At 43.0% G+C, this 16905-nt stretch overlaps 1 protein-coding gene across 5 annotated transcripts in view; it reads left to right on the forward strand.

Moving 5' to 3' along the window:
* SUGCT (succinyl-CoA:glutarate-CoA transferase) overlaps nt 1-16905 on the forward strand; it is a 1290705-nt gene that overhangs the window by 191388 nt on the left and 1082412 nt on the right. For all 5 annotated transcript variants that reach the window (XR_015878901.1, XM_088476062.1, XM_088476065.1 and 2 more), the window contains one exon: nt 3028-3119. Coding sequence is in view for 4 of the 5 variants with exons in the window: in XM_088476062.1 (XP_088332188.1) it covers nt 3028-3119 (92 nt within the window). In the remaining variant the exon portion in view is untranslated. The remainder of the gene's footprint in view (nt 1-3027; nt 3120-16905) is intronic.

Genomic DNA, 16905 nt, shown 5'->3' on the forward strand with positions numbered 1-16905 from the left:
TGGTGTAAATGACTGGAAATTAATGTTATTGAGGTTAATGATACTCTAAGAAGAAAGAAAGGACCAATTTATGTGAGTTTAGCTTTTTTTGTCAATTTTTGTAAAAGAATCCAAAGCCAGAAGACCAATTAGAACCAAATCCAAATCCGGCAAAAATGGTCCGGCGCACATCCCTATAACAAATATGATTTGTATGTACAAAGTATAAATTTAATAATATATAACAAACATCATTGGCCAATGTAACAAATATAAATGCACATATAAAATATGCCTAAAAACATAACATCAAAAAAGCCAATAAACACAATGACAAAGTAATAAATATGTTTGTCTAGATCACCACAACAACTTTATAGAGCAGCTATAATATCGAATGCTAAAAGTAAGGGCATGAAAAAGTTGCACTCCCATGTGTGTGGGCAAGGAACATAAGATCTGTTTAAAGTTCCGAAAGAAAAAGTATATTAACTTTCAAGAAATGTCTCATCCGGATAGGTGATACAACAGTAAACCGTAATTCCCAAACTGAATCCTGCTGAGCACTGATGACAACTGTCCAGAAAATATTCCACTGTCCGTTTCAGTGCAGGTTCTGTAAAATTAAAGTCTCACAGTGAGTGCAATATGTACAATATGTCCTCACTCACCAATGCACCTCATGCTCCATCTGTCTCATGAACAAATACCTTATAATAGAGACAACAGCGTGGCAGTCTGCAGACTCTGTCCGTCTCACGGCCAAAGAACATGCTCTTCTCTGTGCTAATTTGCGGTTGGTGACGTACTACTGCTCAGCCGCCAAATGGCGTCTGCTATGCTACCACCTACGCTGTTTAGCGACAGTGGACTGGCAGATGATAATGTTCCATATGCTGAATGTGGAGTACTTAGTACACAGTACTGTGGCAGATCACGCAATGACCCAACTGTTGGACGGCGTCTGCTAAACCGCTGCCTTCAGTGTCTAACAGCAGCTTGCTGGCATAAGGGGTATCGATTCCTACCTATCTATACACTCTAAAACTGTCGCTGTGTAGCGTTATGAGTCGCACAAGAAATAATTGCTTTCAGACTTTGATTGTGGTTCCAAAGCACAAAAAGTTATTATTCACAATAAAACAGATAGTTACACGCTGTGATCTAAATACAAGTGGTGCAAAATAAATCATACAGTCACAAGGTACAGTCGTTACATACGCCCGCGCTCTGGATCCAGATCCCGGCATCAAAGATGAAACCTCCGTCAACAGCAAAGCAAGAAGAATGGCATCTAGTTTCAGAGAACCTGCATATATACTCTAACAGAGATAGGCAATACAATAGAACAGGTTGGCATGATTACATTGGTTCTTTCTGGTTCTTCTGTTACAATACAGTTCATAGGTCAATTCGTATGGTCACATTCCAGCCTCCAACAGCTCTTTGTGTCCATTTTCCCGCTGCATAACAAATTAGACTGGCTGCATTACAGGAAACATTTCAATCCCTAACACTCTATGATCCATAACTTGCAGACACATGTTGCGATTTCTTCCCCGATGGAACTGGAAATCTGCAAAGACACAGTGGTTTAGAATGACACCAATCATAGTCTGCTTATCATGTACTAAACCTTAGATATCAAATAACATGTATTTCACAACATTAATGATAATGAATAAAACCTTAAATATTAACCTTAATGCTAGGGAACCTTTTTATGAAAGTGTGATCCGTCCACTGTGTGCACCCTTTTAGAGGTGAATGACGCAGGACCAGCAATTGCAGTGGTGATCAAAAAACACACTGGTTAGAATCCTTCTCTTTTTTGATCACCACTGCAATTGCTGGTCCTACGTCATTCATCTCTAAAATGGCGCACACAGTGGACGGGTCCAAGTTTGCAGTTTGGGCACTGCATGGAGGAGGGTGGCAACCATAGCACTAGCTGCCAGCAGCACCGTCAGTACTTACTTCAGGCTTGGGCAGTGCTGGGCTTTTCCAGACGGCTCAGATGCAGCCCAGGCCACGAACTATGTTCACGCACTGCTGTAACACACAGCCGCATGCAGTCACTGAGGCTGCACTGCTGCAGCAGCTGCTGATGCTGGTAAGACCCGCACCTGAGGGTGAGGGAGGAACCTGGAGCTCCTCTCCTTTGTAGTGCAACTGACAGGACAGTCTTCTAATGTGTGTTTAGTTTTTTTCCTGTGGGAGCCAATGTGTTTTATATTTTCCTGCGGGTGCCGATGTATTTTTTTTCCCTGTTAGGTGCCATAGTGGTTTTTTTTTCTACTGTAGGGACCATTGTCTTTTTTAATTTTTTTTACTGTGGATACCAGTCTGTTTGTTATTATTTATATTGGTAGTACCAACGTGCTTGTTTTTCGTTCCTGTGGGGACCAATATGTTTTATTTTTTCCTATTTTAGGCCAATGTGTTTTATTTTTTTTCTACTGTGAGAGCCATTGTGTTTTTCTTTTCCTATTGGAACCAATGTGTGTGCTTGTTTTTCCTGTGTGGGCCAATATGTTTGTTTTTTCTTCCTAGAGACCAATATGTATGTTTATTTTTCCTGTGGGGCAATGTGTCGTATTTTTTCCAATAGAAACCTTAAGCATTGTTTTTTATCTAAATATCTTACATTTTATTTTGTTATAAGAATACATTAATGTTGTCCTTTTGCAGACTGCATATAATTTTGTTCAGTATGACACAAATTTCCAACCATCTGTGATTTTCAAGAAGGTGAACCTGACAATTAAGGATTACTGAGGAAAGATTAACACTTAAAAAATAGTTGTTCTCTAAAATATGCATCAAAGTAAATCTAAAAAAATAAATCCAGAGATTGTTATCAAAGTCAAACGACAGGGGTCTGGATTTTTGGCTAGTAGGCTATATCATGGATATGTGTTTGCATATAGATGCATCTTTCTTTCTGTAATCTTTTTACTTGTGTTTTAACTTCAAACATATTGCAGACTACAGTTCTAATTACTAATTAAACAAGTATGTGATTAAAATGTCTCTTTTTATATACAGGCTATGGCCAGACAGGCCCTTTATATAACAGAGCAGGCTATGACGCAGTGGCATGTGCGATGTCTGGACTAATGCACATCACAGGACCAGAGGTACTATTCCTATATTTTTTGTAGCATTTTGGACAATTTCAAATAAACACAAAATCCCCCCAAAACACCTTATTTTATATCATTAGCAGAAAAACTTTAACTGAATGTATTTACGTTTAAATCCTTCAACAGATTTGGTTCAACGTGGGCACAGTCAGACTAGATGTGTGGTCTTTTGGTCAAATGCTCTTGGATTATTGAATGGAATTCTGTTACATTCTTTAGATTTTTGTTTTGTTTTGTTTCTACATGGATAAAAATAAGCCATTTCATTTGAAGTTCTGTATTATTATAGGAACTGGAATACATAGTAATAATTCAGACCGATTTTGGATACTAAAACATCTTAAGTATCTTTTTTATTAATTTTTTTTTTATTCATATTATCTGTTTTTAATTAGATGAGAAAATATGTTCTGGCCATAGATTGCACTATTTGTGTGTGCCACTGGTTGTAATACAATATAGATAAAAGCCAAAAAGCAAAATATATCATAAGGGGGATAGGCACTTGTGTAATTTAACCCCCCCAAAAGCTGATATTTCTGTTAAAAGCCAGTGACCACAGATTAATTTTTAATTATTTTTTATTGGACTTTTTCCACATGTGCTAGGATCTCTGTAGATTTTATTTTCCAGTTTTTCACAAATAAATTGTGAGGGAGGAACTATTTATTCTTATTATGTAGCTTTTAGAAGTAACATTTAATGAAAAAGAGTATTTCAAATGCAGACTATCCTCATATTGAGTGAACATGACTTGCATAGGCAAATGCAGGGGGGGTTTCTGGTTGCCTGGAAAACCTCCCTCCCCAGCCTACACCATGATGACCAGATTAGAAATAGCATATAATACTAAAGTTGCATGTTTTGAAAATCCCCTCAGTATCACAAATGAAATCATTAGCACCACCTGTTGACCTTTTAAAATGTGTGAGCCAGTAATGAATACCCCTGTGCACCACCTAGAAGATCTGGAAAACATGCACTGTTAGGGATGCACTGATATAGACCATCTGTAGGGTAAAATATTAATACTGTATAATAATACAATATGCAGTGCATAAGGAGGACAATCTGTACGTAATCGGTATGTAATGCCGGCAGCTGGTTAGCCGCCGGATAAAGTACCGACACTGGAAGCCTGAACGCTCTACATCCCGACTGGGGCTGGTAAGCACCTTAATCCTTCCCTGTCCCCCCCTAACCCTACCTTAGTGGTGCCTAACCCTAACCTCCCCTGGTGGTGCCTAACCCTAACCTCCCCCCGGTGGTTCCCGCACCATAAACCTAACTTTCCGGAGGGGTGCCTGAACCTAACCTCCCCCTGGTGGTGCCTAACCCTATCTCCCCCTTTCTCTAGCATAACCTTCCCTGGGGGGGTGCCTAACCCTAATCTCCGGGGACCCTACACCTAACTTTCCCCCCGGTGGCTAACACCTAACATATCCCGCTAGCCTTCGTTCGGCATGGCGGCTGTTGGGATCTCGACGCCTATCTTTAATCTCAAGTTGGGCTTTCCACGTCGGGATTCTGGCGGCCGGCATTCCGGACGCTGGTAAGTTAACTACATCCCCTCTATGTCCAGGGCAGTGCAAGGTTCTTTTGCTGCTCCCCCACACTCCAGATCTTGCGCCAATGCTCTGGAGTGGAACCCACATCTGAAATAAAAACATTCAGCTCAGTCAGGATGACCCTACTTCCGCATAAAATGGCATACTGTGATCGCTGGTCCAGCATATATGTCAGAATTATTACATACACTATACTTCGTATGACCGATCACTATCTGTGCAGGCTTTGGTTGCTTTAACTGAGCCCAGCGCAAGTAACTGGTTACTCCTGTTCACTCTCCATAGAAATGAATGGGGACACAATGATTGGTCAGAACAAGGGAGCTGCGTCCCTTATATTTCTGTGCAGAGTGCCTGGGAGTAACCTGTCACTCGCGGCTAGGCTCTGTTTAGAGCAAGGAGCAACATTGTTTTGCCGAGTGTCAGGATGCCTACATGGAACGTAAAGGATGTGACCCCTGCATTTTGTAAGTAATTAATTGGTGAAAGAGGAATGTGTGGGATATGTCTGTTTTTATTTAATAAAGGATTTCCACAGTCTGTGTCTCAGTAACTATTGATGTAATGTTCTGGGCCAAAATGTATTTGCCGTAAGATAAGCTTTATTTTAAAGGCCCTTTTCAGTTCATTCTTTTCTAAATACTATAAGTATTTAGAAAAGTAGTTATGATATATAAAATAGTTTTTATATACATCGGATCTGTGCGCACCCATGCACATTGAGCAGTTTCTTGCTCAGTGTGTACTTTTTTTTTATCTCTACAAAGGGATTGGGAATTCAGGAACGATATAGCATGTGTAGTACACGCTATATCGTCCTCCAGATTTGACCGTTGGAGGAACGTTTAAAGCTGGTCATTAAGCACCAGTGTTCGGCCACTGCACTGTACACCAGAGCCGTAACTAGACTTTTTGGTGCCCTGTGCCAGAGAGAGCATTGACCCCCCCCCCCCTCATGGGGAAGGGCCAGGGAGGATATAGGGGAGACCAGGAGATGCTGGGGATAAAAGAAGAGGAAGTTACAAATAAGAATGATAATAAACAAGAAAATTGACAGGCTCAAACAGCATCCCCTGCCCTGCGGTGCCCTGTGCCATGGCACTGGTCGCACTACCCTAGTTACGGCCCTGCGTGAAAAGTGAAAAAGTGATGTCACGCAGTAATGTCCTTTACAAAATTTGTAGTACAAATTATACCACCCAGTAACATATGCCCCTTACACATTATGCAACATAGTAATACCCCTTATAACATTATGCCCACAGTAAAGCGCCCCCTGCCGCCTCTTACCTCCCCCTTGGGGCCCTTCAGCAGCCTCAATCTCATGATGAGAGATTACATGATGAGAGGAGACTCCTCTCCATGTGTATTTAGTGTCCTACCCGCAGACATCCATGCCGAGACAGTGGCACTGCACTGACGTAATTTCATATCAGATGCTGTCTGCGAGTCATTCAGGAGCTGCGGCCATTTGGCTCACAGACAGCATCAGATTTGCAATGCCTTGGGCTTTTTTTCCATCCATGGATGTCTGCTGGTGCGCCAGTAATCAGCTGGTGGCCTGGTACCAGATCTTTCGCATGATGAACACAATTAGAGCAGCTGTCACTATAGTGATAGATAAGTGCAGCCTCTATAAGAGCATGGTACACTAGCTAAAATAATACATACAAAATTGTTAATGTGACAGTACAGAGATGGCAGTGTACAGCCCCCTGTGCCCAGTCTCTGCATTCCCCTACCCCCTCTGCATGAGGGCTTGGCCTGACACTAAACGGCAGGTCAGTGTTTGTAGTGTAGCATAATGAGGATGGAAAGTAAGGGACTGACCTGTAGCCTAATCCAGAAGTCCAGTGTGACTCCAGGATCACACACAGTCCGGGACGGAGAGACTGGGGAGTCCTGTATGTATTCCTTGCCCTGTTTCCCTGTCACCTGCACTCTCTCCCCCTCCTGGTGACTGGCTTCTCCCTATCACGTATAAATAATATTAATTATATTGCAGGCTGATATGCAAAGAGCCCATCCATAGGGAGCAGAACCTCCACATCCCTGGGGACATCTCCTGGGAAATCCCCCCACCACCACTACTGCCAGCATCACTGACAACCTCCTCCCCTTCCACTAATCCCACCATCACTAACAACCCCCCCAACTCCCTGCATCACTAATAATCCACCCAATACTCCATGCATCATTAATAATCCCCCACTACTCCATGCATCACAACCCCCCCACCACTCCCTGCATCGCTAACACCCCCACTACTCCCAGCACCCCTAACACCCCACTACTCCCAGCAACACTAACAACTCCACTACCTCCAGCACCACTACTGCCCTCTGCCCTAATAACCTCTGCCTGCTCCACTTCTTCCAGCATCACTAAAACTCCCCACTACTCCCAGAATCACTAACAACACCCCTTTTACTCCCAGCACCACTAACACCCCCACTAATCCCAGAATTACTAACACCCCCACTACTCCCAGAATAACTAACACCACCACTACTCACTGGATCACTAACAAGCCCCCCCCACTACTGACAGTACCACTAATAACCTCTGCCCACTCCACTGCTCCCACTATTACTAACACCCCCCCCCCACTACTCCCAATCCCTGCATCAATAAAAAAATATACTGCTCCCACCATCACTAACAACCTCCCCCACACTACTCCCAGCATCATTAACAACCCCACAACCAGTACTCCCTGCTTCAGTAACAAACCTCCCGCCTCACTCCCAGCATCATTAACCTGCCTCCGCCACTGTCGCTCTATTTTTCATTAAGGATAAAGCAGGAGCCGAGGAGGGCCGGCACCCGGCGGTGAATCGAGCAAGCGCCACTCTGTGAAGGGAATCTAGCTGCTGCCAACAGTAGAAGTGCACCCAGACTCCAGGCTCCTTTGTGCCAGCTGTGAGAGCGTGATGTGACGTCATGACGTCACCTCCACGCTCCTAGAAGCCCAGGAAGGTTGGAAGGACTTGCAGGAGGCAGCGCAGAGCTGAAGATGCTGTCACGCCGCCGAGCACCATGTTCTTGATCGGCGACACAGTCTGGCAGCAATGGCCGCTAATGCTGGCTACGTAGTGAGTGATGGTGTAGCAGACCGGCGGCCAAATTCTTAACTTGTAGAAAAAAAAAATGATGTTTAGTGCCTGAAGTGCTGGTATGCCATACCATTGCATACTGGCACACTTTGAGCACTATATATATATAACACAGTGGTGCAAAAAAGTATTTGGACAGCCACTGATTGTGCAAGTTGTTGTACTTTAAAATATGAGAGAGGTCTGCAATTTCCATCATAGGTACACTTCAACTGTGAGAGACAGAATCAGAACAAAAAATTCCGGAAATCACATTGTATGATTTTTAAACAATTTATTTGTAGATTCTTTCTGAAAAAAATATTTGGACTATCAAAAAGTTTAACTCAATACTTTGTAAAGTAACCTCGGTTGGCAATTACAGAGGTCAAACGTTTCTGTCACGGCCAGGGTATTTCAGCATGGCGCTAGGCGAGTGTTACCTGTGAGGTCATTGTGGCGCGGGCTGTCTGGTGGCGGAGCTGGTGTCTGGCGGGGGGCTTTGGCTGCACGCGTTGTTGTGCGGGCCTGTTGTCACTCTGCGCTGGTAAGGCCTGGCGGCGTCTCCATTCCGTTTGGCATGGGCGCTGCCATCTTGCCTTCTGGCCATGTGATGCGGCTGGCCAATCCTGGTGAGTCACATGTTCCCTCCGGCCAGTAACAGCACGGCATGGGGTATTTAGGAAGGGTCAGTGCCTTCCTTCTTTGCCAGAGCAATGTGTATCTCAGCCTAGCTGAGAGGGAGTTCTCTGTGCTTTCCTGTTCCTGTGAATCCGCTGTCTGCCAGTCTGCCTGTCAGCTCCTAGTTCCCACTGGACTACCCCGCTACCTCCATCACCCTTGCCCATACCTGAGTGCCTGAGCCTGCTGACATCCTGCACTTCAGTTCACTATCTGCAAACCTGGCTTGTTTATTTTCAGTTTCACTACCTGCACACCTGGACTGCTCTAATTGTTTCTACCTGGACATTAACCCTTTTGCTCCCACCACAGAACTCTTGTGCACATTTATATTTTCCTGGACTTTTATTTACTGCCACATTATATGTCCACTCGAGCACTTATTAAAAATCCTAGTTTTATTTACAAATCTGCTTCTGTGATCGCTCCTGCTACCACCCCGGGTCCACAAATAACCCAGAACGTAACAGTTTGCACTGGCCCCATGGAGCCGGCCACGGATCAGGAGTCAGGAGTGGATTTGTTCAGGTGCATTTCTGGTCGATTAGAAAATCTGGAAAACATGCAGCATCAGATGGCTAAATTTCTGCAAGAGATGTCCAAGCGACAGGATAGTTTGCAAACTTCCTTTTCTACCCCTGAAGTACCAGCAACTACATCCGCATCAGCGTCTGGGAATACAGGAGGCAGATCATCTCCCCTCTTACGTCTTCCTTTACCAAATAAATTTGACGGCAATCTTAAACTCTGCCGAGGATTCCTAAATCAGTGTGACATACATTTTACCCTGCAGCCTGACAACTTTCCAACTGCAAGAACTAAAGTGGCTTATATAGTCTCTCTGTTATCCGGCCAGGCCTTGGAATGGGCTTCCCCACTCTGGGAGCGCTCAGATCCACTGCTGGATAATTACGCAGGCTTTGTGTCATCCTTCAGGAAGATTTTCGATGAACCTGGGCGTACTGTATCAGCATCATCAAACATCATGACACTGAGGCAAGGGGTCCGTCCTGTCAGTCAATATGCCGTGCAATGTCAAATTTTAGCATCAGAGCTCAAATGGAATGAGGAAGCCCTCACCTCGGCCTTCTGGCATGGGTTGTCAGACCGACTAAAGGATGATCTAGTCACTCGAGAGCTTCCTACTAATCTGAACGACATGATTTCATTGTGTATCAAAGTTGACCTACGCTTCAGGGAACGTCAGGCTGAAAAAAACAGAACTGACCGGCAAAGGTCATTTACCCCCTCCATTTCTACCCGTCCCATTCCTTCTCCCACTGAAGAGGAGCCTATGCAGGTGAATCATACACACCTCTCCAAAGAAGAACGTCAGAGAAGAATGCAAAAGAACCTCTGTCTGTACTGCGGAGAGTCTGGTCACCTGCTGATCTCCTGTTCCCGTAAACCGGGAAATGCCAAATCCTAACTGACCCTGGAGACATCAAGTTAGGAGTTATGAACCCGTCTCCAAAAATTAAAGATTTCACGATTACCCTAGCCTTGGATCTTAAACCCAAACCTGTCTTTGCTACTGCTCTAATCGACTCAGGAGCAGCCGGAAATTTCATAACTTCTAGTTTCATTGATAAATTTCAGATACCTTGTTTGACTCTCAACCATGCTATCTCTCTGACCTCGATAGACGGACGCCCTCTGACTAACGGGATAGTCACCAAAGAGACTCAACCTGTATTGGTCCGAATTGGGGCACTTCATTCTGAGTCCTTAAAATTCCTGGTGATATCAGAGGCCTCTCAAGAAATTGTTCTTGGTCTACCCTGGTTACACAAAAAAAGGAAAGAAAAAGCACTGTCTCTTTGTTGGCGCACAAGGAGAAAAGTAGATTAAAATATAACTTTTAATTTAAATATCTAAAATAATCCAGCCTTACTAGTGAAATATTCCGTAGAGATAAAAATCATGAAACCAACACATAAATGTATATAATTCTGATATTTATTGATCAATATTAAACAATAACGTAATAAGTAATGTGTTTGTCTCTATGTCCTTGTTCTATTATTAATTGAATTATAGGAATTTCTTTTATTGATAATTCATTCTCAAATGGATTGTGCCTATAGCAAACCCACAGTTGTGGATAAGTGGTAATATTGTCGGATATCTCAAATTAACGATGCCTTCATGTGACTTATATGTTTGGCCACTCTCGTACTACCATTGGTTATGTATAATAGGTTATTGAGACTGTCAACCAACAATTAATACCACTGTAGTAACAATAGCGCCCTCTATGGGGAAAAGTACTTCTTCAGTTTGGGATTATGTCACATGGTAACATGTATCCATATCTTGTTTCAAAGTTTAGACTTTCCCTCTTTATAAGGCTACCTATTGTTACTCAATTATATAAATAACTACCAGGCAGTTCAACGTTACCCCTTAGTAATTGGTATTATTCATACCATGTACACTTATGATTCATTCATCACATTGCATAAAAACCTTAGTAATTCAGTACTGATGTTGTAGCTCCCCCTGTAGGGTTATGAAATTTTCACATATGCAAACGATTATGCATTTGCTTATAGCTGCATCATCATGTGCATGTATAATTTATTAATTATAGTGCCCTCTATGGGAAGGTGGAAAAATGATATTAATTCAGTATTGATGACATAGCTCCCCCTATAGGGTTATAAGGTTTTGCACATATGTGAGATGCAAGCAGGTATTACTTATGTTTATAGTGCAAACCACATAATGCTCAAGTATGGGGAGTTTTATTGCCTCATGCCTTTATCTCCATATCATGTAGGTTTGTCAATCTCTCAATATATTGGTTGAGGATACAAAAAACTCCCTATTAGTTTTATCACAGCATAATCATGACACGCGGCAGCAGCTGCAAGCGCCAAAGATCCGTATTTGTTCAATACAATATAATTTCCCCTATGGGGTTATGGAATTTACATACATGTAGTAGACTGATGCATTTACTCATAGCTGCATTATCTTGTGCATATGTAATTTATTAATCACAGCACCCTCTATGGGAAAACAGAAAAACTATATCGATTCAGTACTGATTGTTATAGCTCCCCCTATTGGGTTATAGGATTTTGCACATATGTAAAATGCAATCAGATATTCCTTATATTCACAGTGTAATTCACACAGTGCACAGACTGTGGGGAGTTTTATTGCCCTATACCATTATCTCCACATCATGTGGGTTTGCCATTCTATCAGCACAGTAGTTAAAAATACAAATCAAAAGAAGAAAAAATAATTTCCTATTAATTTTATCACAATATGGACATGACACGCGGCAACAGCCGCAAACGCCGACATACGTTTCACTTAATCTTTTGTCAAGGCAACCCCTTAATCTTTTGTCAAGGGTTGCCTTGACAAAAGATTAAGTGAAACGTACGTCGGCGTTTGCAGCTGTTGCCGCGTGTCATGTCCATATTGTGATAAAATTAATAGGAAATTATTTTTTCTTCTTTTGATTTGTATTTTTAACTACTGTGCTGATAGAATGGCAAACCCACATGATGTGGAGATAATGGTATAGGGCAATAAAACTCCCCACAGTCTGTGCACTGTGTGATTTACACTGTGAATATAAGGAATATCTGATTGCATTTTACATATGTGCAAAATCCTATAACCCAATAGGGGGAGCTATAACAATCAGTACTAAATCGATATAGTTTTTCTGTTTTCCCATAGAGGGTGCTGTGATTAATAAATTACATATGCACAAGATAATGCAGCTATGAGTAAATGCATCAGTCTACTACATGTATGTAAATTCCATAACCCCATAGGGGAAATTATATTGTATTGAACAAATACGGATCTTTGGCGCTTGCGGCTGCTGCCGCGTGTCATGATTATGCTGTGATAAAACTAATAGGGAGTTTTTTGTATCCTCAACCAATATATTGAGAGATTGACAAACCTACATGATATGGAGATAAAGGCATGAGGCAATAAAACTCCCCATACTTGAGCATTATGTGGTTTGCACTATAAACATAATTAATACCTGCTTGCATCTCACATATGTGCAAAACCTTATAACCCTATAGGGGGAGCTATGTCATCAATACTGAATTAATATCATTTTTCCACCCTCCCATAGAGGGCACTATAATTAATAAATTATACATGCACATGATGATGCAGCTATAAGCAAATGCATAATCGTTTGCATATGTGAAAATTTCATAACCCTACAGGGGGAGCTACAACATCAGTACTGAATTACTAAGGTTTTTATGCAATGTGATGAATGAATCATAAGTGTACATGGTATGAATAATACCCATTACTAAGGGGTAACGTTGAACTGCCTGGTAGTTATTTATATAATTGAGTAGCAATAGGTAGCCTTATAAAGAGGGAAAGTCTAAACTTTGAAACAAGATATGGATACATGTTCCCATGTGACATAATCCCAAACTGAAGAAGTACTTTTCCCCATAGAGGGCGCTATTGTTACTACAGTGGTATTAATTGTTGGTTGACAGTCTCAATAACCTATTATACATAACCAATGGTAGTACGAGACTGGCCAAACATATGTCACATGAAGGCATCGTTAATTTGAGATATCTGACAATATTACCACTTATCTACAACTGTGGGTTTGCTATAGGCACAATCCATTTGAGAATGAATTATCAATAAAAGAAATTCCTATAATTCAATTAATAATAGAACAAGGACATAGAGACAAACACATTACTTATTACGTTATTGTTTAATATTGATCAATAAATATCAGAATTATATACATTTATGTGTTGGTTTCATGATTTTTATCTCTACGGAATATTTCACTAGTAAGGCTGGATTATTTTAGATATTTAAATTAAAAGTTATATTTTAATCTACTTTTCTCCTTGTGCGCCAAAAAAGAGACAGTGCTTTTTCTTTCCTTTTTTTGTGTATTGCTTATTACTGTCTGTGGCAGCACCCCCATGGGATAATCATACATTAGTGAGTTATCAACAAGTTGGGGCTTTCATATTTATAATTATTTCCAAATTAAACCTTGTGCAGAGGTACTTCCCAAGTTCCCCATTCCTACTTTATAATTCTACCCTGGTTACGTAAACATAATCCCAGGATTGATTGGAGTTCTATGCAGATTCTGTCATGGGGTATGGACTGTCAGAAATCCTGTCTTCCAAAAATTCGACCTGTGAGAAAGACAGTTTCATTAGTTTCTTCTGCCATTCCCAAGGAATATCAGATGTTTGCCGACGTTTTTTCTGAACAACAAGCAAATATCTTACCCCCTCATAGGGAATGGGACTGTCCAATTGAATTGATACCTGATAAGATGCCACCTCGTGGTCGTACCTATCCGCTGTCCTTGCCTGAGACTCAAGCCATGACCGAGTACATCCGGGACAACCTGGCAAAGGGGTTCATCCGCCCCTCTACTTCACCTGCCGAATCTGGGTTTTTCTTCGTTGGCAAGAAGGACTGTGGTCTAAGACCATGTATCGATTATCGAGGCCTTAATGACATTACTGTAAAAAATTGATACCCTCTTCCCCTGATTACTGAGTTGTTTGATAGGGTCAAGGGCTCTGTCATTTTTTCTAAATTAGATCTAAGAGGGGCTTACAACCTCATTCGTATCCGAGCTGGCGATGAATGGAAGACCGCTTTTAATACCAGAGATGGACATTTCGAGTATTTAGTAATGCCTTTTGGATTATGTAACGCCCCTGCTGTCTTTCAAAGTTTCGTTAATGAGATTATCCGGGATCTGTTATATGTTTCGGTTGTTGTCTATCTGGATGTCATACTGATTTTTTCACCCTCTGTGGCTAAACATCAAGAACATGTTAAAGAGGTCCTGACCCGTTTGAGAGAAAACCACCTTTACTGCAAACTGGAGAAGTGCGTCTTTGGGTGCCCAGTGTACCTTTTCTCGGCTATGTAATATCTGGCTCCAGTTTAGAAATGGACCCCAAGAAGGTACAAGCAATTCTGGATTGGACCCGACCTCAGACACTGAAGGCCATCCAGAGATTGTTGGGCTTCGCCAATTATTATAGACGCTTCATTAAGGGATTTTCTACACTGCTGGCTCCCATTACAGCCTTGACCCGCAAAGGTGCTAATCCTGCCCAATGGTCACCTGAGGCAGAGTCTGCCTTTCATCTTCTAAAACAGGCCTTCATCTCAGCACCAGTCCTTCGACAACCAGATCTGGACAGGCCTTTTTTGTTGGAAGTAGATGCATCATCTGAAGCTGTGGGAGCAGTCTTGTCTCAACGTTATGAGGACAACCGAGTCCATCCGTGTGGGTTCTTTTCTAAAAAATTCTCTCCTGCCGAAAGGAACTACGCCATAGGTGAGCAAGAACTACTAGCTGTAAAGTTGGCGTTGAAAGAATGGAGATATTTGCTAGAAGGCGCCAAGTTTCCATTTACTGTATTTACGGACCATAGAAATCTCCTATTTCTCAAAAACCTCCAATGTGTGAGTCCTCGTTTGGCCCGCTGGGCAATATTCTTTGCCAGGTTTCAGTTCACCCTGACCTTTCGGTCTGGAGCACTTAATCAGAAGGCTGATGCCCTATCGAGATCTCTCCTCTGTGATGATCAATCTGAAAATCAAAGCAATACCCCTGTCATGGAATCAAGAGTTTTCGCCGCATTACAACTTCAGCCTCCTACGCTAAAATCATTTGTGGCCCCGGAATTAAGGAAGCAGCTTCTCACTTGGGCACATTCCTCTCGCTTCGCAGGGCACTCAGGCACTCGGAAGAACTTGGAGTTCCTGAAAAGACACTATTGGTGGCCTTCTATGAAGGCAGACATAATGGAGTTTACCTCTTCCTGCTCCTCCTGTGCCCAGCATAAATCATCACGACAAGCTCCAGCTGGGGAATTGCTTACATTACCTACTCCATCACGTCCATGGACGCATCTCTCCATGGATTTCGTCACAGACCTGCCAGTCTCTCAAGGTTTCAACACTATCTGGGTTGTAATAGACCGATTTTCTAAGATGGTCCACTATATACCGTTGAAGAAGTTACCTTCTGCCCCTGACCTGGCACAGTTGTTTGTCCAACACATATTTTGTCTACACGGCCTTCCTGCTGAAATTGTCTCTGACCGTGGTGTGCAGTTTACTGCAAAATTCTGGAGGGCTTTGTGTTCTGTTCTTCAAGTGAAGTTAAACTTTTCCATGGCCTACCATCCGCAAAGCAACGGCTCCACCGAGAGAGTTAATCAAGATCTAGAGACTTTCTTAAGAATTTTTATGTCATCTTCCCAGGACAATTGGGCTGCCTTGCTGCCGTGGGCTGAGTTTGCACATAATGCTTCCTACCACTCGTCAACTAACCAAATGCCGTTTCAGGTTGTATATGGCCTTCATCCTCGTGTTCCCGAATTCCGAAGCCTGCCTGTTTTCGATGTTCCGGCTGTGGAGGACACGGTGCGGAATTTTGCTGCCATCTGGACTCAAGTACGGTCTGATTTGTTGAAGGCATCCTCTCGCTATAAGACCCAGGCCGATAAGAAGCGTAGAATAGTTCCACGCATGCAAGTTGGAAGCCAGGTCTGGTTATCCACCCGGAATCTTCGTCTGAGGGTTCCTTCTATGAAATTTGCACCACGCTTCATCGGTCCCTTCTCCATAACAGAAGTCATTAATCCAGTTGCCTATCGTCTACAGTTACCCCCATACCTAAAAATCCCTAATTCCTTCCATATTTCCTTATTGAAGCCCCTGGTCCTGAATAAATTCCATAGTGCTCTACCTGCTTCTCCTCGAGTCCAGCCGGAGAGAGGAGTTGAGTTTGAGGTCGCCCAGATCTTGGACTCTCGTCTACGCAGAGGTCATCTACAGTATTTGCTGGACTGGAAAGGTTACGGTCCAGAGGAACGTTGCTGGACTGATGCTCGTGATGTCCACGCTCCCACGCTCATCAGGAGATTCCATTCTGCCCATCCGGAGAAGCCTGGTGAGTGTCCTGAGGCCACCCCAAAGGGGGGGGGTACTGTCACGGCCAGGGTATTTCAGCATGGCGCTAGGCGAGTGTTACCTGTGAGGTCATCATTGTGGCGCGGGCTGTCTGGTGGCGGAGCTGGTGTCTGGCGGGGGGCTTTGGCTGCACGCGTTGTTGTGCCGGCCTGTTGTCACTCTGCGCTGGTAAGGCCTGGTGGCGTCTCCATTCCGTTTGGCATGGGCGCTGCCATCTTGCCTTCTGGCCATGTGATGCGGCTGGCCAATCCTGGTGAGTCACATGTTCCCTCGGCCAGTAACAGCATGGCATGGGGTATTTAGGAAGGGTCAGTGCCTTCCTTCTTTGCCAGTGCAACGTGTATCTCAGCCTAGCTGAGAGGGAGTTCTCTGTGCTTTCCTGTTCCTGTGAATCCGCTGTCTGCCAGTCTGCCTGTCAGCTCCTAGTTCCCACTGGACTACCCC

This window comes from Taudactylus pleione, unplaced genomic scaffold (assembly GCF_031769625.1).
Source record: "Taudactylus pleione unplaced genomic scaffold, aTauple2 ptg000181l, whole genome shotgun sequence".
Taxonomy (NCBI): Eukaryota; Metazoa; Chordata; class Amphibia; order Anura; family Myobatrachidae; genus Taudactylus; species Taudactylus pleione.